Source organism: Xiphophorus maculatus, chromosome 8 (assembly GCF_002775205.1).
Source record: "Xiphophorus maculatus strain JP 163 A chromosome 8, X_maculatus-5.0-male, whole genome shotgun sequence".
In the NCBI taxonomy this organism is placed as follows: domain Eukaryota; kingdom Metazoa; phylum Chordata; class Actinopteri; order Cyprinodontiformes; family Poeciliidae; genus Xiphophorus; species Xiphophorus maculatus.
The window spans coordinates 8,555,901-8,583,483 of NC_036450.1; the positions used below are offsets into that span (position 1 = coordinate 8,555,901).

At 39.7% G+C, this 27,583-nt stretch overlaps 1 protein-coding gene across 4 annotated transcripts in view; it reads left to right on the top strand.

The window, feature by feature from the left end:
• The first annotated feature begins 1,525 nt into the window (after positions 1 to 1,525).
• Positions 1,526 to 27,583, top strand: part of LOC102219480 (SH2 domain-containing protein 3C-like) — a 57,346-nt gene continuing 31,288 nt past the window's right edge. For 2 of the 4 annotated variants that reach the window (XM_014468991.2, XM_023338742.1), the window contains exons 1-4: positions 1,526 to 1,682; positions 3,437 to 3,700; positions 3,793 to 4,264; positions 7,582 to 7,621. In XM_014468991.2, coding sequence (XP_014324477.1) covers positions 1,664 to 1,682; positions 3,437 to 3,700; positions 3,793 to 4,264; positions 7,582 to 7,621 — 795 coding nt within the window. In that variant the 5' untranslated portion in view covers positions 1,526 to 1,663. Of the gene's footprint in view, positions 1,683 to 3,436; positions 3,701 to 3,792; positions 4,265 to 7,581; positions 7,622 to 15,954; positions 16,394 to 27,583 lie in introns of those variants that run through there. The other 2 variants (XM_023338741.1, XM_023338743.1) reach the window with 2 other exon arrangements.

Below are 27,583 nucleotides of genomic sequence, written 5' to 3' on the forward strand. Positions count from 1 at the left end.
GCCACTTTCTGTTTGGCACAGAATGTCAAGCTCTTTTTATACTTATATTTGCAGCTAGCTATAACTATGCTCCTTTTGGGTAACAACAAAAACTAAAACTCAGTTGTTTTCAAATTCATAAACAGCAACATCTACACCAGTAAATAACTTGGCAATCTACCTGGCCCAGCTTTACTTACCCCTGCGGTATGCAATGATGACGAATTTATAGTAATCATCAGATGACAATGAATTTGGATTTTCCCCCTATTTTTGTTGTTTTTCTTTTATTTTCTCTAATGCAGCAGCTCTCCTCTATGAAGGTCATTCTGGTGACCACTGACAGCTGAAGCCCTTTAGTGGATTTACCTGGCGGGGCGTTGTGGAAGCAGTTCTCCTTGACTTCAGTACTTGGTTGTCTGTTATTAAGCCTCCCAGTGAAACCTCTTGAGAAACTAAACTTGGTGTTAAGAACCATTGAGCCATTTTACCTGCTGTTAACCTCTTGCATATATCCGTATTTAGATTCCATTTGAACTGCTCTGAAGTTCTCCCCTGTGCAGCTGTGGAAGTCTCTTATTCATCTTCAAGAATACATCCCTCCAACAGAGATCCTTCCTGTGAGAACTCACCTTTCTATATGAAGCAGCTGCTCTTGCCTTTCCATCCACCCAGCAGCCCAGTCACCCCACCCTCTAAAGATAATACCTGGAATAAGAAAAAGGAAATGAACAACTACTAGGTTGCTGGAAAACCTAGCCCGATAAAATCCAGCTCCTGGTTCTGCACCATTTGCTTCATTCTGTGGGTTTGGGCTCTCAGATATTGAGAAATTATTGCTTTCTGCAGGCGTTGACTCTGTTGAAGTTTGAAATGATACCCAGTCGCTAACGTTTGTCTGTGACATATGTAATGCACCAGTTCAGGACTATGAAGTTTATCGGAAATTGCCTGTGCTTCAAACAAGCGTCCTCCACGGCGAAGAGAGAAGTGCCGAGCTGAACGAGGCGACTGTTATGTTGATTCAATATTTGGAAGCATGGCCGACACAGACTGAACGGCTTCGTTCACTTCCTCTGCTGCCATTGCTAAAACTAGATAACTTCTCTTTATGTTCGCTGATTGGCCAGCAGAAATTGTACCGGAGAAATCCAAGTGAATGGTACAGACTGGGCTGTGAAGCGAGAATGGAATCGAGTGAAATTGCATATATGCATATACTTTGAGCAGGGATGAATCTCAACAAATTACAAAGCACAATTAAGTACAAATAAGTACAATTAGCTCTATATGTAAACTACAGATGAAAAATTAAAGATGCTGTGGAAAATGGAAAATGATTTGTTTCAATTCCATTGCACTTTTGTATTAACATCCACAAGGAAACCTTTGTAAATGTCTTTTTTTTATCAGTGTCTTTCAGCCTCGTGCCTTGTCATTTTGGGGCTCTTCATTTCCTCTTCACTTTGGTGTTTGCAGTCTTTTCACAGGAAGTTATGGTCTGCCCTGCCCCTGCTGCACATCTCTGTTTTGTTTTCTTGCAAGCAGAGTGTGAGCAGCGGCTCACCCTTATCTGATAAATGCCTCCGCTCTTCTTCTTGTTTGAGAAAAAGCTGCCGTTCATCTTCTCCTCTGCTTTGCTGCAGCTGATCCATCTGTCACTCAACTGCAGCCGGGTGCCACCATGAGCTTACGGAAATTTAGTGAGTATCATCCGTGCGTGTGTGAACTTGTTGTTAATATTTGTGGCTATTTTTACATATGTTGCTCCATCATCCAGTTTTGCAATGTCTTAGTTATGAGGCATACCAAAAGTGTTTCATTTTAAAAAGCATATCAACTATGTAGAGCTTCAAACTCATACTGGTGTGGAAAAAACTAATGGTGGCAAAAGACGGACAAAAAAAATTCCCTTAGTGAAACCTGCTATGACTCAGAGGGAGTCAAGTATTCACAGAATAATGCAAATACAACGTTTCCTTCATTCTTCAAATGAAGAATGAAAGAAACTTTGGATTTTAAAGTTTTTAAAGATTCTAAAGATGAAAGATTTCCTTTAATTGAGCTCATCAGACAAACTAATCAACCCTGCTCTTTGAAATTAATTATAGTGATTCAACGAGCCCTGACACACAATACCATTTATAAATTTGATAGCACAACAAAAAATTTAATCTTTATGACACTTAAATCCAATTTGCATAATAATTTGGAACACAGTGTACATTATATTGATCTTTGGGCTGCACAGTTGTAGGTAGCACTGTTGCCTTGCAGTGAGAAGGTTCTGGGTTTGAATTCTGGCTTGTGGTCCTTCAGCATGGAGTTTGCATATTTTTTCTGTGTGGGTTTCCTCTGGGTACTCGGGCTTCCTTCCAAAAGCATTACTGTTGGGCTAACAGGTCTTTCTAAAGGCGTTCTTAGGTGTAGGGTTGTGCATGTGTGTGTGCGGGTGTTGACACGGATTAACTTTATGGACTTAAAATGCAACTATACGTGGTCCATTCTCATCGTCAGTGCCAATCATATTGTCATCCTCCTCACTGTATGACTCTCAGTAAACACAAATGACTTGTTGACTATTTTTATACGATGTGCTGCTGCTAGATTCTAAACTCTCAAAGAGCAGAAAAGTAACAAAAAACAAATTTAAGCACCGGTAACCCCAAGTAATGTTGTTGCCGACCAACATGGCATATTTCAAGGGTAACTTCTTCCAGTCTGGCCTTGTGGGAGCTATGTGTTAAAAGTGGTAATAATGAAACAATTTTGTAATTTAGAAATAATTGGAAATTGTCAAATAAGATAAAAAAATTGTATCTGGACTGGACATGCAGATAAACAATATTAAACTTGTTACATGAGTTTTGTCCCTAGATTTAGATCTTAACCCCCAAAAGAATAGATATTACAGGTTTTAGGTTTTGAAATCTGCACCTCGAAGGATTCGTAGGTTTGCCGTTTCCTTTACGTAAATGAACAACAAACATAATATTTGAATTCACAATATCTACATACAGTAAATTGTTAAATGCAGAGATGGCTCATTTGTTGCAAATTTGGCATTTTAAAATTAATAATTTGAGTTTATAAATTACAGCAAACTGCTTTGTCCCTTGCAGGGTTATTATTTTCAGAATCTTTTACACAGTTTATTGAGATGCAAAGTTTGATGGCCACATTGTGGGCAATCTTGGGTGGGTCTGTTCCACTTCTCTTTCATTGTCGCTTCTGTTTTTCAGTTATTTTAGGAGATGATATGCAATGTTAAATTATGTAAATACTTATTAGTTTCCTATAAATGAAATGAATTATGTGTAAAAAAAAAAAAAAAGTTAAAAAAAGGGAATCTCCAAAGTATCATTTTGAATTGATATAATTTCTGTAATATTCAAAATGTTGCAGAGCTGTCAGACCCATCTCACCAATGCATGCTCTCAAACTGTTCCCATTTAAGGTTTCAAATGGTTTGGCAGCCTAACCAACATCTCTTTTCGTCGTTCCACTGACAAATCGGACTCAAAGGCCTCCAAGTCAAAGACTGGAGATGATGGTGAATGTGCTGCCTCAGCTAAGTTGAGCGCAGTTGTTGAGACAACACTGGACGATCTGGGGGCAATGCGTCCTCGCACCGCCAGCTACGTCCGCTCCAGTGAGGACTACACACACATGGGCACGCTGCCTCGGCTGCTGATGAGAAAGAGGGACAAAAGCAGCAAAGGTGAGCAGGAGTGATGTCCAACAAATTATTGCAAATGATTTTTTTTACTATTTTCTGAAACAGAGAGTTTCTAATAACCCATCTCGCTACAGCAGTCTCCAGCAGCAGTAAAAAGACTAAAGAGAAGAGCAGCATCAACAGAAGTCAAAGTCAGAGACCAGCAGGAGACAAGAAAGAGGTTTCACAGACACTTATAGTTTCCTTGTCCAAGACATCTGAGGTGAAAGCAGAAGTCGCTGCGGACACCGGGTTGAAAGAAGTCCCTTCAGCTGAGGGTGCAGAAAATGTCCCAGATGTTACTTCAACTGATTCCAAGACGCAGTCTGAACCTGTAGAAGATCCCACAGTCAACCAAATCATCCATTCTGGAAACAATACCGCCAGTGAGGAAGTGCTACCACCTGGTGGTTCAGATGTAGTACATCAGTTGGAGGAGAAGAAAGTGTTGAACCCTGAAGAGACTCCTGTTAGTCAAGAAAGAGAAGGAACTATAGAAAGTGATGGATTAGAGCTAAAGGAGGATGAACAGAAAGCAGAGATGGATGAAGGAAACGACATTTACTGGTGAGTTTCTGTCTTCTAGTTTTCTTTGATTGTGCAAAAAACATTTGTGTACAATTATGATTATTATTGAATCATGTTTCCTTTTATTCATCTTTTTAGTTTGATGAGAACAATGTTTTTTTTAATTGACAATTGACACTGACATAAATTTGTTTTTAAAGTATTACTGATTAAACTTTAAAAATTGTGTAGGTTTGTGTTATTAAAGCTACAGTTTAATCAGTAATACTTTTAGAACAAATTTATGCCAGATCACGATTTCTTGGTTAATGTCAAATTGTCATAACAAAGACATTTTGAATAATGTCAACTTTGTATTAAAAGTGTCATGATTTACCAAATGACCCTTTATGACAGCAGTCATAAATATTCATAAAGACTTACTCATGATCGTGACAGGTGTTATGTCATGTTTATGACGGTGTCATGACAGTCTTATTCACAACCCATCAAATAAATGGACCACTCTGTCTGTCCCTTTTACATAATCTATGGTACAATGAGGGAATGATGCACACAGAATTAAAATATAAATACTTGGTCACATACTGTATACTGTATACGTACACTCCCACTAGTATTTGGCTAAATGTCTTTCAAATAGTTGCATTGGAACAAAAATGTTTATACGGCAGAACTCATTTCAGTGATCCACTAGTTTAGATTTCAGGTTAGCCTGTTAGTTGTCCGCTTGCAACACCAATTAAGCGCAAGTTTCAACCATCTTGGATCATAAAATCTACAATAAATTTATACTTGCGCGGCAAATCTTCTTTTCAAATTTCAGCTGCATGTGTTTTTTTATCCTTCTACTATAAAGAGAGATCATTTGAAAAGGTATCCTGAAAAGCCCAAAGTGAATGATATTCAGCGTTTTGGTGAGCATGTGTCAGATTTTACCAGCACTGGTAAAGAAAGCAGGGTTCTTCAACCCTGTGGTAGGCAGAACTGTCATCTTAGTTTGACTGCTATGCACATACACAAAGCGATACATGTTACACTGCAAACATAGTCTTCTTTTAAATGATGCATGTAAAGTGAGAAGATACTTGGATTCATTCCTCTGCTTTTTAAGGCAGCAACCAATATTGATTGCTTTTATTGATCAAATGTGTCTGGAAGGCTGCCGGTCGGCTGCTGGTTGGATGATTTCTCATTTAGCATTGATTTGCTCTTACACACAAAAGATCCTGGGAAATTAGTGTTCTTTGGGCTTATTGTGTATGTTTCTCACGGGGGCAGCTGATTTATTAATAACTTTGGATCTTTGGGAGTTTAAGGGAGAAATTAAACCTCTATATGTGCCCAGGGCACCTTCACCCAGGCAGCTTGTATTCCCTGCACCGTCATCCCTGGACATGTGAAAGACAGAACCCGTAGGATCTCCTGCATAAACGCAGAGGGCACATATTAGGTTTCATTAGTGCCATGAGGGCGTGTGCTTGTTTAAAAGCACAGGCTGTATATGTGCTGCCATGTAAAGACTCCCATGTGTGAGCAGAGAGTGTCTGGCTGCCCATTAGTTCAGCTCAGTTACCGTGGGAAATAAAGCTCTGTACATCAGGCTCATTCAACAGCTCTCCCTCCTACAGTATGTCAGCTCAACCCCAAATCACCACTCTGTCTGTCCGTCTCTCCAACTGCCTTTGCTCTGTGTAGCTCTTTGCATCTTTTCCCTTCTCAGCTGCCTGACAGTATCTCTTGCTTCTTTTGGTAGTTGGAAAAAGAAGAAAATAGAAATGGCGTGCCGCCAGTGTGTTTCTGTGAAAATCAGCTCATCTGACAAATGTGAGGTTTATTCTTTAGCCTTAAGAAGTTTTTTTGTGTTTCACTATTTTAAACTGATATCAGATTGACATGTGTGGTATGAGATAAAATTGAACAATGGTTCAGCTGTCCCTCCCTGTACCTGGTTTCATTCGGTTTCTTTAACAAAACGCTAAACTTTTATTTGTTCTGTATGTGTACCACAATTTAATTGTTAAAAAACTTTTCACATTACTTGTTTTATAGAGCTCAAAAATGTACGCTGTTCTTCTGACTAATTTAAAATGGTCCCAAATTCTCAGCTCAGGCAAGTATAAGGGAAATCCATGCATATGCAAAACAAAATGGAGTGTAGGTATATATGTATATATAAGAACCATACTTCATTTTCTGTGCGGCTTCAAAGACTGGGTCTTTAGAGGCCCCGTGTTTGAAAAAAGTTTTCTGCTAGTCTTTAGTTTCTCTGGTCTCTAGTCACGCTATTTATGTGTTCACTTTATTGCTTTTATATTAAAAACATTTGGCTTCCGCACATGGATATTTTCACACATCCATTTTTAGTCAACGTACCAGAATTTGAATTATTAAAATTATCAAAATGTTTGCTCTTGTTGTAATTTTTTAGATTTAATCTTTAACTTTTGGAAATGCCGTATGCACAGTGTGCAGTGACAACTTTAGCAATAATTTTTCTAATTTCTTTCCCACTATAGGTCAATCAACAAGCCAGAAATTCTCTTTAAACTACTTTATGTGAAATGGACGCAGTTATGCGTCTACATATCTGTACTCACTGACAATAATTATTTTAGCTCAATCCTTATAGAGAGATGCTGATGTTATCTGCACAAAAACAGAAAAAAAAAAGCTAATTTCTGAAGATAACAGTGGGAGCTTTGTAAGGCGGTGTGGAAACTATCACCATCCCCTCTCCCACTGCCATAAATGGACCTTTTGATCTGACCTCTCCCTCTGGTTGTGTGTAACACTGCTTAACTCCTGGCCTTCTGAGACGTATCTCTCAACTGGGACTTGCACCAATTGATCTTAAAACTTGCCTGAGAGTATAATTGCCCCCTGCGCTTGCTCTGGCTCCACATTGCAAAGCTGCGCTGCAGTAACCACAGACGGACTTCCAATGCTTTTTGACACATGATCGGGATCCATCACAAGCTCGTGTTATGTGCTTGCTACCAGACTTGAGAGTCCACACTCAGAAACCCTTGAAGCGCAGCAGGGTTTGTTATGTTTTTTTTCATGAGGCTGAGCAGCATCCACATTTTAAGCACTTGAAAGCCTGCAGTAGACATCCATGGGAATACAGACTCTCTCTTTTTTCTTTTTTTTAAAAAAAAGAAGCTTGTATGTCTGTGGTAATGTGCACCTGTTAGACAAGCACATCAAACACAAAAGAAAGAGGGTGAGTATCAAAGCACAGGTATACACAATTTAGATAGCCTTTTTTCCTCTTGTTACATTGCCGAACATCTCCCTTCTTTCATCTCTCTTTTTCTTCTACATATTCACTTCTTTTCATTCTCCTTTTCCAGCCTCATGAAGCCGGCAGAAATCCAGGCAGATCAAGTTCAGGTCAGTCTTTAGATGTCTTTCCATTTTTATTCCTCCTAGGCTAAATATTTCTTTGGATGTTGCGTCTAGAATTGTCACATAAAACACGTTTTAGCTTTCATCTGTCTTTTTTTGGTGTTGGCATCGGTGTTTTGTTGCATTTGCTTTATTTTGCACTGTACAGCTGGAAACACATCCCCTCCTCGACATTATTAAATTAAAAATGTTATGCAAGTGCTGAGATGTTGGTATCAGCCTTCAATCTGTCCTCTGTTCTGCTCATTTCAGCAAACTCACTCTGGATTTAGCCTAATTTAAGCGGCCATTTAGCTAATTGAATTTTTAATGGCAATGTCAGCACTCTACATTTATAAGCAGCGCACGCTTCCTCCAGCAGGTGGCGACATCCTCTCGAGCTGAGAGCTCCATATTTATGAGTCTGTTTTTGACCTTGGACATAGTTAGGTTTAATGCACCACGTACACAAACAAACTCTTCAGGAGTAAGATCAAAAGTGGACCCTGAGAGATGAAGGATGAAGCTAAATTAGAAAGGATGGGAGAAGAAAGAGACAGAGAGGAAGTGGGTGCTTGAGGAGCAGTTTTTGTATTGATTACACATCACCGGTGAGGTGATAAAAGCCTTCTCCTGTGACCCTGACCTGTATTCCGTCTTTGTAAAACAAAAGTCTCAGACTCAACAAATTGACTGTAGATAAACATCTTCCCAACTCTTCTCTTCTTCAGGTTACTCTTATTATTTGAGACAAACAACAGTTATAGTTAAAGACCAAATAGAAATTAAAAGAAAATTTTTGCACATTTGGACTCAACAGTTGTGCCAAAATTTTCTAAATATGTCGCATATATACTCAAATACTCCTCAAATATTGTTTTAAGCTATACTGATGCTCTTTTACAAGGACCTTACTGTTTTATTTTATGTCTTTTGTGGCAACTCTCTTACACTCCTGTTAGTGTCTTTATCCAGCCTTCTTTTGTCACAGTTCCAGTTGTTGTAAATTTTTGAATTGTTGCTCAGACTGCAGATATGGACATTTTAGAGAGCAGCTCTGCTGTTTGTGAGCCTGTGACATGTCAAGATCCACTTAAATAGTAAGCTGTCTTGGCTTTCCCAGTTTGAAGTTTGGAGAAGAATAATGGACCTCTGTGCCACAGCAAGACATATACTACTAAATATTAACATTGATACATACATGATTCATTTTGAAAAGCTCAAATTGAACAATTACATAATAACATTTTAATTTATTTTTTTATTTTACACTGAATCAAATTATGAGTTGGATTTTTCCACGTTTTTCCAGAATATTCTGTATGCAGTAATATATGAATTTATGTTGACACATTTTCACCAGCGATGTGACTGGATGTGTTGGGTGGTGCATGTCTCTCACATTAACTCTGACATCTATAATACTGCAGTCAAATTATTACACCATGTGTGCTCTTTTAAACTTTATAAACTGCATGCATACAAAATAAAAAAGAGCTTTGCGCTTCTTTCAACTCTCGCAGACCTAATATTTTATGTTCATTATAAACACCAATCCTGCATGATTTGTCACCCAGATTGTCACCATAGCAGCCTCGCCCACCACCCACCCGCCCACCTCCCTAAAAGCTGCCAGCAATGTCCCCTTCTACTTCCACCTCTCTGAAACATTTATGACAGCTGATGTTTAAATCAGGAGTCGGCCTCAGCGAACCCTGTTAAAAAGGGAGAGACCAGCCCAGCGACTCAGTTTTCCACATGTGCTCAGTCACACACATGTATATACACACAAACACTAACAGTAAAAATTGGACAACACTGAACAAATATTACGTATTGGATAATAAAAAAAAAAAAAATTAATTCTTGGGTAAAATAAAAAAAAAACCCAAAAGTATTCACTGCCTACTTCTCAGTTTTATCACTTAACATTTTTGCCGGGTTTTTATGAGCCAAAGAAACTGGTTCTGCTGGTTTTGTGACTAATTTAAGCAAAGTAAAAAGCATCTTTAAATGCTTTGTGGGTAGTAAACACTTGTGAAGTCACAAGTGTAGTCCTACACTGTGGTACTAATTAGCTCAATCTCAGTGTCTTATTACTTTATGTGACGTTCATGTGAACTGTTTTACAATAACGTGCGTCTATTTTTGCCTGCGACTCAGCCTTGCTTTGTCTCCTGCTTTGTTCAGCGGTTCAGTTTAACAACAACGGGATGGGGCCAAAGGGGGGGAGGTGGAACTGGTTGGTTTATATGAGGTTTATTAACATATGTCTGGGACTCTCGTTGCTGCTCGGGAAAAAATATTGTGTGCACGTTGTGTGTGCGTGTGTGTGCGGGTGCGTGTGGGGGTGTGTGTGAGGGGGTTCAGCTGTGGATCAGTGTGTTGCTGAATGTTTGATTATGCGAATGGTTTTAAATTTCAAAGATCTGTATGCGTCTGAGAGGTGCTCAATTAAATCAAAGCAGCACCCTTTGGGGAGATTGCATGTATTATGTGTGCTCCTGCTACTGTAGACTGAATCAGTGCGGCACCCACTTTAAAAGAAATGAACATTTTTAGAAAGGTCTGGATATCTTTGATATCAGTTACAGTTATTTTGGTGGGCATCTTAACTATACATCTCTATGCTGTGTGAATTTTCATTATTTATTAGATTTATATCAGCAAAAGTGATAAAAATATAATAGCCCTCTATTAATCAGGAAATCTTGTGTGTGCTACTCTCTCCTGTAACGTGAACAACTTTTTTAAGCTCTACCTCATCTATGGAGAATGCTTCTCCATTTAAGAGTCAGATTACCGCTGGCGATTTGATGAGCTCTTTTAAATTTACAGTTCTTCTCCAGCAAAGCTCAGCAGATACAGACTCATTGACCTCAATTATCTCCATGTCAAATCCAGACCCACGTAGGCACCCGACTATACTGTATAACTTCGGTGACATGAACAGCAAGATTTAAAGACAGGAAACACGGTCAGCAATTTTAAAAATTCATTTTGACTGTCACAACTTGGTGATGTGGTTGTTGCAAGTATAGGCTGTAATGTCCAGAAAGTTTTGGAGTGATTTTTTTCCTTTGTTAAAGGAAAGTTTATTTTTATGCAATGGTATAATGAGATCCCATTTTAAGCATTGCATTCTGTGATTACAATGTCTTTCCTTTAATTTTCTTTTAATATCTTTGAACTGTTTTGTGCCTGTTTGGTGCTACACCAATAAACTTGCCTTATTACCTAACTTATAAGGTTTTATAACTAACTACATAACCCAGTGTCAGGCATGTATGAACAACTTCTAAAATTACCACACTGCCAAAGTCCTACCTTTTAAAAGTCTCAGCTAGGCCTCAAATTCATACTCCCCTCCTTTCGCATATTTTGTCCACCTCTTCAAGGTCAGCATGCCACAAATCAGCACACAAAGCCAGGAATGATGCCACATTCATCTCTCTTATATGCTGCTTTATTCACACTAAAAATGTGCCTCGTTGCCACAGCAACATATCGGTTAAAGGTTTAGACATTTTAATGTGATTATAGCAAGACAGCTGAATTTAAATTGCACAATTTTATGCCTAAATCATGTTTTTTTTTTAAATATCTGTGGAGACAAAGTGTTTGAGTTTCCTCTGTGTTGCAGCAGTCTGGTGTTACGAACAGGCTTTGACACACATATCTGAGGTTTAATGCGGATTAACCAGAAGGTGGTTAAGGTCCACCCTGATGATCAGATACACCAATCACAGAGAGGCACATACACACAGATCATTAACTGCACCCTTTTAACCCCCCCACAGCCTGCATGGCCTTTGTTTTTAGGGCATGAACACACACATTGACACAGTTACAGATGTGTTTGCACACATAATCTCTATCCCGCGGTCTATCTAGCTCTCTTTTTTTTTTCTCACACACACATTTTTCCACTCTTCCCACTCACACCTTTTCTATCACGTGCCAATCTCCCACACATCCAGACACACTCTTTCAGTAGTAAGACGCTCACAGGCACAAGCAGGGATTCTCCATTGTCCTCCCTATCAGCCTGCGGGATGAGGCTTACTAATTAATATTTAACTGAAGCCCGCCTCCAAGCAGGGGGAGAGATGAAGAGATAGAGGACTGGAATGAGAGGGAGGTGGAGGGATGGCCACGGAGGAGAGCAGGAGGGCGGAGGAGAAGAGTGTGGAGAGGGATCAGAGAGGAGAAGAGGCTGGAAGGAGGAGGTTAGGCTATTGATCAGAGGGATAAGAAGGTGAGAGATGAGAGCAGGAAGGCTGTGATAAGACTGACTGGAGAAACACTGGATTTGACGGAGAAAGAGAGAAAGTCATGGTGCAAAAGAGACAGAACAACCTCAATGAATGTATGACAGGATAAACTCTCAGAAAAATGAATTTTGGGTAAATTATAGTAAGGTACATGAGGGTTTTAATAAATTTTGCACACCAGCAGAACTCAAAATTTACATCCTCTCAGCTGTGTCTGAAAACTAGCATATCCACCAGAAATCTTATTGCACTCTTGGATTATTATACATTTTTAAATATTTTTTCTAAAGAAAAGTTTACTCAGTCTTGCTTTGCTTAATGCCGCATCTCCCCCGTCACAGCAACTGTGTCATTGTGATTCATCTGAGGATGCGAAATGACACGTAAACAAGTGTAAGGCTTGACAAACCATTTCACTTTGAAACAATGACAAGTTGTGCTCTTTCTGAGCAGGAACCTTTCACTGGTGCAAATCTGAAGAAGTTGAGGATGCTGGAGTTATTGGCAGAATATAAAGTATTCACACACCTCTGAATCCCAGAATGTGGTGGCTCTGTTCACAACTGGGAGACAATGTAGGGTGATCACTTTTTCCCTCCTCTTCTTAACTCTGTTAGTGATTATGTTAAGGATACCATTTTTTTTACAGCCTACAATTACTCACAATGGATTTGTTGATATTAAATAATGTGAACAATCTAATGCAGTTTTCAAAGTCACCAGATTTTAAAATTATAGAGCCTGGTGTCACTCATAAAGAAAAACATCAAATGAGAAAAAGAACAGAAGTCCATCCCTCTTTGGAGTTAGGGAGGTTTGCACAATAATGAATCCAATTAGCTTTTCTTTCATATCATCTACAATATGTGTGTATTTTCATCTGCAAAGGTTGATTCAGTAAGGTGCACTGAACACAGTTACAATATAAACTTTAATGCAATGCAGGTCTGAGATTTCATCACAATTTCCACAACAGATCTTCAGGTTTTGCTGTAGCTGATGTGTTCCCTTAGGTTCAAACCACACCTCAGTTACATCTCTAATTACTCAGCAAACAAATCCTCAGCCGGCCCACCCGCGCCGTGCTTTTCCACCTCACTCTTCCCTCTTTCTATCCTCATACCTACCTTTTTTCATTCTCAACCCCTGCGCCCGTTTTATAAACTCCATCCAGCTCATTCCTTCTTTATGATACTTCCATAGTTTTTTTTTTCATACTTGTCACTTTATTTTTAACCACTTTTTATCCAATCACCAATTTTTTTTACAATCCCTTTGTCTCACTCATCCTCCTCATTCTTTTGTTCCAACCTCATTTTATTCCCATTTAATCCCTCTTGTTCTCCTAATTTTATCTTTTTTCAACCATCCCATTCTCACTATCCATTTTTAAAACCCGTCCTCAATCCACCCATCATTCTCACGCCCGCTTGTACTGGGTTTAATAGCATATTACAAAGCAATATTTTTTTCCTAGATAACTGACTTCTGCCTTTTATTTTGCTTTTTACAGATAGCAATAAACCTCTCTGATTACAAGACAACTTTTTAATGCTTTCTTAGACATTTGGTGCAACCAGTATGTGTGGGTGTAGCGCACCACAGCTACCATAATATACTCATGGCTGTGTCATAAAAAGGTTTTGTAGTGGTATTATCGAACAAGAGCAAGAGGAGCGCAGGGCTCTGAGAGATTATTTGCGTCCCCCACTGTGTAATCTGTCTAATCCACTGCTGGATGATTTGAGATTACATTAAGAGGAGACGATGTGGTTAATGAATCCATCCTGTGTTTTGTTGCTCTGTATTTGTGACCTTTGGTTTTTATTCCTTTTGGCCCACTAGCATAGATTCAACAAGCAGCTTAGAGTGGGGTCAGAGTATACGTGCTGGTCCAGGGAAAGGATCTTTCTTTTCTCCTTAGCTCCATCTCTCTCCTTCATTCTGCATTGCTGCAGTGACGCAGGCCCAATTAAGTACAGTGTCAGAATTTTGGATGCTGTCAGGGTTCCCTGGCTGGTATTTCCAGGGTGAAGCGTCCTCAACAAAGTCACTCAGGAGGCCTCCGGAGACAGCGCCCCACCCCACCTGACATCTCCCTGCTGCTGTGTGTGTTACTGTGTGAAATTGGCCAGTGAAAAATCACACCCTGTTATGCTTGAAACACCTGCCTCTGCTTTCCAGCTCATAATGAGCTGTCTAGCTGCAGCCGGCATGGCCTTTTAGAGACACATCATTATATTCAGCTACGCACAGGCACACACAGGTAGCGTTTATGATACAACCAAACTATCTGCATATGTGTGTCTGGTAAAATGTAGAAGGGAACCTAAAGAGATAGTTCTGGATTTTTGAAGTAGAAAAAGGCTACGGATGCTTTTTATGTTCCTCACTGGTGGCGCCTTTACCTCCATCTCACCTGTACAATAAAGCTGGCTTTCGTTCAAAATCTTTAAACTGTCCCTTTAATGCTGTTTAGCAGAGTCTGTGTCACTTTATTCCAGTTGTTTCGCTATTTCATCATTTTAAGTGGATAAAATTTACCTTTATAAAATCAAGTGTTGGCCTAAATGTGTAAAACTAAACCTTTTGCAATGTAAATGATCACTGTATCTTATTGCCAATGTATTTAAAAATATGAGTTTTATTTCTCAAGGAAAATATCCCACAGACTTGATTAAAATGCTTTAGAATAACTTTAAGGATCTATCAAGTTGTTCTTTCAGTATAGTGTTTACTAAAACCAACAAATCACAGTGAAGCTGACAACATGTGCTAATCATAGTTTTGTATTCCCTCCATCTCCTGTCTCCTTATGTCAACTTTTCAGAGTAGTGACATGGATTTAAAATAACATTTATTTTTAGTCTGCTTTAAAAACTATGTAGATAAAATTCTGATTTGAAGTATAATATATTTTAGCCTGCTGTGTTTTTATTGTATTTGGAAACTGACTAAAGCTAATTGACCCTAATTGACCCTTTCTGGCCAATGGTAATGTGTCCACAATATTTTATTGAATAAGACAGAAAATGGAGAGCTTTAACTATTTACAATTTTTTTTTAGTCTGCAACTTTTAAGCATACTACATTAACAACATTAGATATTTCAATAATGAAATTCCTGAGATTCTAGCCTGGATTTGGGTTTTAAAGTGTGCCTACGCCAGATTATCAATGCTCAGCGTCTGTCCAACCTTTACAAACTTTCTGATCCAAATCTTTTTACTGCAAAGAGGTGTAACTGTGAAAGACTGAATAAAAATTGCAATCACAAACTTCTATAGGATTTTTCTCTCTGACTTCAACGTCACAATTACAAGGCACAAATACTTTCGCGTCAAACCTGCATAGGAACCCCTGCAAGAAATTACCTTGAAACTTGCATCATTGACTCAACCCCAGTTGTCTACTTGTATCCTCAACTTCTAGTGTCAAACCTGAGGACGTCCTGAGACATCAGTGATCCAGAAAAACTTTGCTTTTCTTTGGTACACTTAAACAAAATTCAGTTTTTTGTAGTCCCCTCCAACCCTCCTCCACTCTGGCTGTTGTATATTTGTATATTTCTTCAAAAGGAAGTACACCTCTACACCTCTGGCTATGCGATGTGAAGGTGTGACCATGAATGTAGCACAATGCAGGCTGCACATGTCCTCCGTTCCTCTCCTCAATCTTCTTCATTCATCATCATATCTTTTAATTTTCTCCCTCTCCTCCAATCTTTTTCTCACATTCTCTCCCTCCCTACCCTTTTTATACCCTTGCCGCTTGTCAGCATTGTCTCAGCCGCTCTGGGAGCTGAAGGGAAGAGGGGTTGGTGTGGTGGGGTGGGGGGTCATTGTAGGGGTGGGTGGGGTTTCTGCCCAGCAATTCAACATCACTCCTCTCAGCTTCAGCCTGTAAGCATTCTTCCCCCCCACCCAGCCCTCATCATACACCACCCTCCCACCATCCCTCTCCCTCTGGTCCACCCTCCCCCCACCCACACCCCTTTCATGGGCAGGCAATGAGGTAATCCCTAGCAGCGGCGTGAAGCAAGTGCAGAGAGAGAGAGAGAGGAAGGCAAGCAGAAGCGAGCTGAAGCAGAAGCCGGTGCGGGGCAGGAGTGTGCAGGGAGGGATGTCAGCAGCTGCACCATCTCTCGCTCTCATCCTCAGCACTGCTCGTGGGTGAAAGGCTGATGTTGCGAACTGGCAGCCGGAGCTTTTTTAGATGTGTAGCTTGCAGCCTGCTCTTGTTTGCGAGTGGTGGCAGAATGTTGAGGGTCTGTTAGGCAGGCGGAGAGGAGTGAGAGAGGCTTTTAAGCTCTGAGGTTGGTGTTGGTCTGGACTCCAGGAGTAAGGAGAAGGCTAGGTGAGGTAAACCAAGAAAAAAAAAAAGCAGAATTAAAGAGATTGGAGTGGGAAGGTGTGAGCCCAACATGACGGAGAGGTGTAGTCTGTGGAGTGCTCTGTCAGCTGCAGCATGCTGCTTCTACAGGGGATCCTTCATGCAGGTGCAGGTGAGTGCTTTTTTTTTTTTTTCTTTTTGCGCATGTCACCATCAGACATATGTACACTCTGATTGCACACACACTTTAAGTTGACTTATTTTTAACATATTTGCATGAACATGCATGAGTGTGTGCTTAGGTTGGTCTTCCTGGGCTTACTCCTGGCTGCCTTTGCGGTCCTGGCAGCCGGTAATGTCAGCCTGCCTTGTAGTTGGCAGACTGATGATATCATACACTCTGCACAGCACACGGGTGTCAGATGGACTGTGTGAAAACTCTGTGTGGACAGAGTTGGAGAGGGGTGCTGAGGGAGGAGAGGGCTTTTTTTTCAGGGGGAGTTTTGAGCTTGTATGAGGGAGGGAAAGGAGTACAGGAATGAGTATTTATTGTAGGAGAGTTAAAGAATGTGTCCGAAGGGCACAGTAGAGAGTGTATGGTATCATCTTCTACTTTGGTCTAAATATGGCTTGAAGCTTGAAACCAAATATCTGACCTTATTCTAAGAGAAAATGACACCCTCGGCTTGTTTTGTCTGCGTTTTTGTGTTTGTATCTAAAATATTCTCTGTCTTCCTCATCATTTCTTACTTTTCTGAACAAAAAAGATTATAGAAAGCTCTGCAGAGCAAATAATTAATTCTGATGTTGGGTTTTGACATGTTCCACCTTGTTTAAGAACATTTTGTCACTGTCTTTGTCTGGGTTTTCTGCCTCTTGTTTCAACTTTTTTTCCCCTTTTTCTTTTTTGACACGTCTGCTTTTATTTAGAAACTCAAACTATTGAACTTATTTTAATTAAATCTGTCATGGTGTTCCTCTGTAGGGGTGCTTGCGGTAGAGCTATGTGTGTGTGAGGCAGGATTTAATTACAAGTCACTGAATAGTTAAGAGTTAAGTGGGAGCGTTTCTGGGATAGGAAAATAAATTGCTTTAATTCACTCTAACTTGGTTGTGTTTACAAATAGTGTGATGCTGTCTAAAGACTAATATTTACTCGGCTTTTCATTCTAATTAAATAGGCCTGTTGGGCACAATGCAGGGAACCATATAACCCAAACACTTTCTACACGGAGAAGCTTTAACTTTGTTGCTTCTATTTAAGTGGTGAAATAGGAGTAGACAGTCTTTATTTCTTATTGACAGTCAAAGTGGATGAATCGTATCTCTGTTAGATTTCTTCCACTACAACCCAAACCCATATAGTCGCACTGAGATCAAATCAATGTCCAATTCAGTCCAAATTATAACACAATGCAGTTAAAGTTATTACTATTCAACTTTGATATGTGAGGAGGCCCAGCCAATTAGATTGAGACAATAAGTCTGTTCAAGAAAGAGACACAACTAAACACATAAGCACTGATCCAGGAGCACTTCTATGGTAAAGTGCATCACGGAGTGTATGCATAGCTAATGGCAGCAATAAATCCCTAAATGATTCAAAGAAAGAAACACAGCCAGACACATGAACACCTGGCCAGGAATACTTTCTGTAAGAAAGAAGAGAGCGCATGTACAGTCGTAAATGACTGCAATCAATGGCTCTATGCAGGAAAAAGATTTGACAAGCAGCATTTTTGATGAACACTCGACCAGGACTACTGAAAGGTAATGTGAATATTAGCTCAATCAATAACCCAGGGCACGGAGCTACAAGTACTTTCTGTGAGAACTAAAAAAAAGAGATAAAGATTATTTATTGTAGCTATGTGTTGCTGAGTGATTTTGTCCAGGGAAGAAACAACAGTCAATCACAGTACTACTCTGTACCTGGTCAGGAGTACTTCATATAAAATCTTCTTACTGTGTTTTTGTTTATTTTACTTCAGTTCGGCAACTTATACATAGGACTGCCTTATTTGCTTGACTGCTGGGATTTTAAATGAATTCATTTATTTTGTTTCAGTTAAATGCTTAGCAGTATTTTGCAGGATTGTTAAAGTTTTGCCCCTGTGTGTTGTCACTTTTTTTTTGTTTTGCAGTGCCTTGTCACGATGTCAGTAAGCATAATAACCATTGTAACAAGTTTATAATTTGCATGTCCAAGAAATGATTCCTAAGGATTTTATTTAGCCATCTGTAAAGTCATCTTAAGGAAGAAGGAGGAATGGTGCTTCATCCATTTGGATGTATGACTGTGGAGGACAAGTTTGACACTGATTTATGGCTGCTCCTTTTTGAGTTCTGTACCATGTTTTGGTCAATAAAGTTCCACACCAAGTTTATGTGCTGGCTTGGTTCAGATAAAAACTCAGATCTGTTGGAGTAGTTGGCAACATGTTGCTGTGTTGCTCCCAAACCATAAAAAAGACTAAATATATGAGGCTAGAGTTAGTCCAACACCACAATTACCTTGACTCCAATCATCTTCAAGTGTATGCGTCACGTCTTCATCTTTGTTTGCAGTGTATTTCTGTAGCAGTATTATGTTACCACAGACAGGTTTTCCATATTGACCCAAAATGATCCAGCTAGATTTGCATTTTTATTGGGCACAGTGCTTTAATGTTTCCTTCCAGCTTGAAAGTGAACTGCAGATAAAATAGAAAGTTGAAGGTTTTTGTTCTAATTTCTGGTATAGCTAATTTGAAACACTTAAAGCAGTGCAGTACTCATTTCATGTTTTTTTCCACTTTTACCAGTTTAGGCTATGCCACATTATTACCACACAGAAATATCCTATTATATATTCACAAAATATGAAAAATGCCCATTAAAATTGCTTGAGATGAGATGCTAAAGGTGTATCTCCGTTTTGAAAACTGAAAGGTTTATATTGACCTGGTGAGTAACAGTGAGAGTAATTACTCAGCATCACTCTGCATCATTAACAACTGCAGTCTGTTTTTGCCCCCGCTGGGTCCTGCTGCTTGAATGTCCATTAGTGATGTGAAAAAGAACCATGTACAGCTTTTTCTTTTCTTTTTTTTTTTTAAATCTTTCAAGGCAAATCATTGTAGCATCTCATGGCAATCGTACCAATCAGATCAACGTTGATAAAGAAAAGAAATGACCAAAAATTAATTAAAATGTCACAAGAATCACTTGTAATACCTTCATTTTTAAAAAGACAAATTTTTGAATTCAACAAGGAGGCCACATTGTTTTGCTGTTGCTTTCTGGAAAAAATGCTTTTGACATGGTGACAGTGGTCTATGACCTAAGTTCATCAGCTGTATCAGTGGAGAGATTACACTTGATCCCTTGGTCTAGACTGCAGTGTGCTGACTGTGAACACACAAAACCCTGTATATGTTCACATGCAGAATAATATGCAGCTTAACAAATGTGTCTGCAGTGCTTCAAGCATGTAAGTGGGTCCCTCTCAAGAAGCCCCCAGACACCGACACATACACACATTCACAAATGCATTAAAAAAAAAATGCATCGGCACGCACAGAATGATGGCCTCTTCTGCTTTGATTGTTTTTTAAATTAATCTTTTGTTTTCCCCCTCTATAGCATCTACCTTCCTTTACCTCCCCCTCCCATCTCTGTGCCTCTCAGTGTTTGAGGCTGATTCCCTGCTGACCTGACCAGCTTTTGGCTGTCGTCATTCCAGCCAGCAGCCGGTCCTTGTGTCCTTTGGCGTTCCTGCAGTCCCACTTTATCTAGAATGTTGCTGTGACCTCCAACCTTGCAACATGGCACTCCTCTGCCATCCAGTCCCTTGCAATGTAATGCAGGTTTCTGCTTGCGAAGGCTTACAGGACTGATGAATAGTGTGGTGCTTTATATCACAGTCTAACTGTTTTTTGTCATTTTGAATTCTTATTTCATTCAAATGCATGCTTTGGATTAGCAAGGCTCAGTTAAATTGTTCATTTGGATATGATTTTTTCCAGGGAGACTTATTAGAAGCTTACACCATAGCATGAGTTGATTGATGTTTGATGTTTGACTTTTGTTTGTGAAAGTTTTGTTTGCTAAAGTGATAATGCTAAACTTAGCTAATTGTCGTTTGGTTTGTAAAAGACTTTTCAGTTTGCCAAAGTGGCAATGCTAACGTTAGCTTGTTTTCTGTATGTTTTGTGACTTTTTGGTTTACTAAAGGTCTAAGCTTAGTTGCTCTTATGCCTGAATGTGGCAGTTTAGTTAAAGAAACTTTGTTGGCTTAAACATAACCACAAGATGGTTTCCGTTGTGTTTTGGGAGAAACAATGACATCTCTTAATGTATTTATTAAGCAATTTTGGTTATTGAAAAAGTTTACCTAAGAACTGATGAATTAATTGGTTTTTAAAAGGAAAACTATAAACATTGAATTTGATCAATGTATAGGAACTTAAAGGATTCCTTATTGCATGAAGCTATTTTTCCCCCCAGATGCTCTGTAATAAATCTTTCCTACATATTGAAGTGGTGAACTTTATTACATTGAAATCTCTTCTGTATATCTTTTCCATCCCTCCTTCACAATTTAATAACACAAAATTAAACTCTGCACTGTTTCTAGGTTGTCTATAGGATTTCTTTTATTATCTCTAAAGTATTTCATTGTGTTTACCTCAGATTTATTAGTTTTGAGGTCAAAAAAACTTTGCCGTCAATTCGCACAGCTTGCATGTTTGCTGAAATAAAACTTTAAAAGAGTAGCAAGATTTAAGTTGGTTTTGGTCCTGAGTTCTGTCCCAGTAGGCTGTACATCAGTTCATCAGTCATGTCAAATGACTGATGAACCCCTCAGAGGTGGGGTGGTTAGTGTTTGGAATTAGCTTTACCCATCACCCCACTTACTGTCTCGTCTGTGTGTAGTTGACCGTATGAGATACGGCAATCCTAATGCTGTTTGTGTGTGTCAGTCCGTGCCAGAAAGGGGAGTCCAAACCGATTGGTATGTTTTAGTACTGAAATATTCACCATGTAATCCCCTCTTCTCCACTCCTCCTATCTCTCTCTCTCCCTCTCCTCCCCAAAGCTTTTCACTGCAAATCCTCTTTTGGCGTGCCCGCCTGTCATACCCTGCAGGCTCGTAGTGTGAAGGGCAGCTGTGTATGCATGTGTGTGTGTGTGTGTGTGTGTGTGTGTGTGTGTGTGTTTGTCTGGGCGTATGTCTGCGCGTGCATGCTAGAAATTGCCTTGTTCCCGACTCCATATTCTCATTAAAGCGCTGTGATAGTTTGGGCACTAATGAGGAGCAAGAAGTCTGTGGGTTTTGTGTGTGTGTCGACTGTATACGAGTGTGTTTTATATATTTATAATGACTTGTGTCTGATTCTCCAGAATGTTACTTACTGGTTTGTAATGGCTATTTTCAGAGATTATTGTTTTGGCATTAGTTAAAGAGAGTGCTTGGTTTAAGCCTCTGTAATTGAGCAGATTTTTTATGTTACGTTTTTGACACATTTAAACTTTTGTGATCCCTTTCGAGCAAAGATTTCCTGAAATTAGTGTGAGCCAGTCGGCGTCAAGTCAAACAAAACGTGGAAAAACGTGCCCCTCCCGAGTCAACCCCTCTTTGTTTACTTGCTTAATTTCGCACATTTCCCAATGCCTTTGGGATCATGGGTATTTTCTTTGATCCTGTTCATGCAAATACTGCCATTTGATATAAGATCAGACGATGAGAAGTGATGCATAAAGAAAAGGCTTGTCCTGAGGAATTTATTAGTTTTTGACTCTGTGAAAGCAAGAACAAAGTGAAATTCCCCAAAGCTGCATACATATTTAAACCTTTTCTGTAAACAGTCTCCTTTCATGCCAACATCACTTCCATTCAGTTTTGTATTAAAATGTTCAGAGCTGGTGAGACTCTCCTTTTGACTTGAAAAACTTTCATTGTTGTCACATTCCATTGGTGATAAAAGTTTGTTTCCAAAACTGAGTCAAAGTTCCCCTGAATAACCGTATACACCAATGTCACTTGCCAGTCAGCTCTGACAATGAAGTCTGAGCTCATGTGGTATACGGTATACAGAATCACTTTGCAGGAGACAAAAAAATTCACTTCTTCTCTGTTTCCAAAACAGATGCTCTACTTTGCCATCCACACTGATCTCTCCTTGGTGAGGTTTTGGGCTTACAGCAGTATAACTTCACTTTTGTTTTTGCTTCCTAAAGAAATCAGTCATGATTGGTGCAAATGCTAGACAGTATTGGTCTGGAAAGTATCAAATTTTGTTCAAGAACAGATACCATAAGTTGATTTTAACCATTTTAACACATGACAGTCACAAGGAACTGATCCCTATTTTAATTTTTTTAATAGTATGTTAATGTTTTTTATACTGTAAACATGTTTAAACTGCTTTATTTCACGCCTAGGTAATTAAAATAACAATGTTTGTATTATGTTATACAGAGCTTGTTCCTTTGTCATGAACAAAAAATATATTTGAGTAGGTCGGGCTTAAAAATGGAGATTTAATGAAAATCTGCTATTAGTAGCAATGATTAGGTTTACTGTATACTGGCAGAAGTGAAGAAATGTAACCTGTGCAAGAGCACTTTACTCATTTAAACACAACTTAAGTTGTCAAGGCTATATGTATTTTATGGCTTATACAGTTGTTTAAGTTATTTGGTAAACTTTATTTTACGTAATACTTGCTTTAATTTGATAACAAAGGTCTTAAAAACCTGCTGAAAAGCCTTAAGAGAAACTTCTTGAAAGTTGCATAAATCCTGATGAACAATACATAAATCACACATAAGGAGTACATTCATTTATAGACAATACTATAGACAATAGACAATACTTGGAAGTATGGGCTGGTTGAACACTTAAAAGCTCTAGCTGATGTACTTTTTACAGAGCCAGCAATTGTTAAGCATAAAGAAACCCCAAATGAATCCTCTGGGTTTCAGTTTCAAACACAGTACCTCCAAGTGCTTCTCTGATAATTTCCTGAGTTAAACATTAAAGGGTTTGATGTTTCCTTCACTAAACTAAGTCTTCAAACTTTTATCAGGCATGCCCTCTTCACACTCAAATCAGTCTACTGAGTCGATATAATAAAGATGAAAATGCTAATATGATGCAATGGAATATTAAAGGAAAAATCTAATGCATTTTTGCTGGAAGGTTTTTATTGGAAACCAATACAGGAAATATCGAGTTCCATATAGGAGAATGCTAACGAGTCCACTGGTAATTCATTGTGCAGCACTTGTTTGTCTCTTTCAGATTTTGCTTTCAGTCTCCTTTTAACCCCTTATATTGACTTTGGAAGTTAAACCACTGAAAGGTAATTGGGTCTTTGGCTTCAATTTACTACAAGAAAAGGTTACTCTAAAAAGGCAAATATATGTTTTTCATTTGTTAATGTATAAAATGGGAATTAGCAGATAATGTTGACGTATGGCTCACTGAGTCTCTTACAAGCAACTTCTGACTTGTTTGCAAAGGGAATTGAACAGATTGAAATCTCAGCTTTGAATGAGATTAGTCTTTAGGTCAGCGAGGAGATGGCGTTAAATGAGGAGTTTAAATAAATCCCTTAGTGCGTCATCTGAGGGTAGACCAGATAGTCCAGCAAAATGCATCACCCGCTTGCCACTTAAACAAGAGAAAATGCAAAAATGGTCTCTTCATATTGTGGCTTCTAGCTGCAGGCGAGGATCACAGAGCTTTCCAGCTCAGTGCTTCGTGTAATCATCTTCTCCCTTCTGCATGATAGACGAAAGCTCTATCAAGAAGAACACAAGAACATAAATCTGTGGTGAATGCTCCTGTGCATTTAATCACAGGTTAGACTCTTAAAACGGAAGCTGGTGCAGGAGAGATTACATTCAAGAAAGCATTGATGCATGGTAGTTTGAGATGAGATTTGACTCAAGATCATCTACCGATGGCAACATTTCTTGAACGTTTATTGCAGTGGCCTGTGTCAGGGTTCCACATTATTCTATTAGATTTTTAAATCTTGGTTTTATAGTGTGGATTTTGGCTTATGGCAAAATACATAGATAATTCAAATAAACAAAAAGCATAGTAAAATTGGTTTAAAAAAAAGCTCTTAGGTTGTTTTTTATGTCCCACATTCATTCACAACTTTTAACGATGACTCATGAATGATAGGATTTGTCTCTGATCTCTGTTTCGCCACTAGACTCTCAGAACTGACTCAAACTACTGCAAACTCTGTGTGTGAGAAAGAATCCTCTGAAGTCTCTCCACCAGGCTCCCTCTAAAGAAATTACGCAGCCGTGGATTCAGAATGCCTACACACACACATACACACGCAGCATGCTCACACATGCTGGGCGAGGCGCAGCTGAGAGCCAGTTTGGCGTGGTGTGGGGATTTGAAGCAGGAGGTTGCCAATTGTTTGCTCTCTTCATCTTTGACCTCTCCAGATCTGCGCAGAACACAGAGGATATTGGACATAAGGCTGCCGGCGAGTTTAAAGGCTTAGTTCTCCCAAATGAAACAAATAGGCATTCCAGCATGGGGCGCTGGGCTGTCACGCTTCTGATGCTTATTGTTTGAACACAATGTTAGTCCTCCTGCTTGAAATGATACAAAAAGACAAAAGTCTAAAAAATACCACCTGCCATATAATTAAGATGTAAAAGGGGTAATTCTGTTTTGATCCTGCTTATCTGCATAGCACCAATTTACAACAAATCTCAAGGCACTTTGCATAACGCTTCCAAAAGTTTACCTAATCTTAATTACTCCAGCAGAATACAGTTCTAATCAAACCAAAACATGTATATGGGGACAGTGGGAAAGAACCACTCCCTTTTAATATAAAAGAAATCTTCTGTTGTGAACGGCAGAGCATCAAGAGAACGAGAAAGGAGTCAAACAAAAACCAAAAACTTATAGATGCGTTGGAGTGCCCAAAGTCGGTCCTCGAGGGCCGGCATCCTGCATGTTTTAGTTCTCTTCCTGGTAATACCAACAACCTTTTCAGCATGTCAGTGATCTTCATAGGCCTTCTAACAAGCCATCATTTGATCCAGGTGCGTTAAACCAGGGAGAGAACTAAAACAGGCAGGATGCCGGCCCTCGAGGACCGACTTCGGATACCCCTGCGTTGGACAATGAGTACTTTCTATAGATATGGAGAAAAAAAGCTATTAATGAAACTATGGGTTAAGTTCAGATGCTCTGAACCCAGAATATATAGATAATCATCTCTTACTTCTTAAGGATTAAAATTTGGGACAAAGACCATCTTTTCAGGGACTTTTTCTCAGTTTTATGTTTCCCCTCTCAACATGCCAGCATTCCTGAGATTCTAATAAATCCCACTGGGGTAAGTGTGTTTGAGTTACTGAAGGCCGTGGACCTCTGTGGGGTTTTTAATGCACCATTTTGCTTTATGAAAAGACCCGGAGGCTGTTAAAGCCTCTCAGGGTGATTTGCAGTGAGCAGCTGAAAATGGCATTGAACACACTTGCACACGCTTGCTTAATTTTGTCCCATTCCCACACCCACTTTACTCCTGGGACTGAAACTTTGTCATGTATGCGGACAGGACCTGTAACATGCTACATGTATGCATGTATGGAACATTTATTACTTAATTTTAAAGGATTTTAACCAATTTCTAAAAAGGTTTCAGCTCAAATACAGGTATAAGTTCAGCACATAGATGTAAACACTGAATTAGATTATCATTCTTGTGAAGGTTCTGATAAGATCTTGTGGTGTTTAATACACCAGACTGAAGTCGTTATTTGAATCAGATACAGACACAGATTAGAGATTAAGCTGATCATATTGACTGAAATGTGATAGCTTTGTTGCGCATAATTACATTCAAATTAGATTAGCTAAGATTAATGCTTCTGCCAATAAAACTGAATTCATGCAGCTTGGACACTGCAGTTCATGCATGCACATGGCGACAGCCTTTTAGTGACAGTGATTAGTTTAAACATAGAGAAACAGATGGGGGTTCTGTGTCGATTGAGTGGTAGATAGCTGTCGTTATGTTTCCTGAGTGTAATAAAGAAGCTTCCAGAGAGAAGAGAGTAATGGACAAGGCACAGGCAGAAAGCTTCCTCCTGCAAGACTTTTATTTTCTATATCAAGACTTGAAGAAGCACATCCTTGTGATTGGTTAAGTGGCTTTCAGAGGATATTATCTGGTTCTGTATGTATCTGCGGTGCTCATTTTAGATTTCCGATCGAAGTGACGGAGTTAGCGAGGCAGAGCTGGGTCACATCTGACATCATACTCTAAATATGGAGCATTGAGCTGAGGTTAAAGGTGCAGCCCCGGTAAAATGAAGGCAGGTGGAAGACACAACGTGCAGATGCGGGATGGATGGATGTGGGTGAACATGCAGCACACTAACAGGTGACCACAGGCTAATTTCTCATGAGCATCTCTTAGCGGATGTGTCTAGTGGCTCTCCTGGGACTGTTTACACTCTCCCACCTTGACACACACACGCAGACACCCCCCACAAAGTCGACTTCCTGTTCCACCTAGAAAGCAGCTGCATCTCCTAAAAGGTGTGCCAAGGCAAGCATTAATGAAAAAGGCTGTGGTTTGTTGCAAAGTGTGTGTGTTGGCGGGGGTGTGCATGTGTGTGTATGTTGCAAAGTGAGGGTCCCGGCTTGCAGGAAAAGCTCCATCTGCATCGCCATGACAACAGCTTGGTAACAACCAAGAGACAACACCCATCTCCCAACCCCCCATCAGCTGTGTGCGTGCACATCTGAAGGGGTGCACTGTTGTGAAATTCCTGTGTGTGTGTGGGCGCGTGCGGAGGGGTGGGGGTGCGTGTGTGTGTGTGTGTGTGTGTGAGAGACAGAAGGAGAGACCATTAGGGAATATCCCAGCAGGTAATGCCTGGACCTCCGAATGATGGACGCAGCCCTAATGGCTCCTTCTGTATGTCTCAGCGGGGAGTGGTCACGTGCACATACAAGCACACGCACACACACGCACGCACGCCTGCATACACACAAAACATGCTTCATTGCTGCTTCTGTATGAATGGAACTGATACCTCAGCAGGACTTTCCTACTGTGTCTCTCAGCCAGCCAATTGTACGGCTCACTGCTCAACCTCCAGGAAGAGATGACATCATTTCTGGCCAATAGCAGCTCAGCTGTTGGGTGTGCTTCTTTCTGCTGGCCGGGTTAACGAGGAAGCCAGTCTGCGTGCGTGTGTGTGTGTTGTCACAGAGAGATTTAACTGATTGATATGCATCCATCGTCTACCTAAGGGATCAAAGATTTTCTTACTGTCCATCAGCATCACTCTGTTTCCTCTCTTTTATGTGTTTATAATT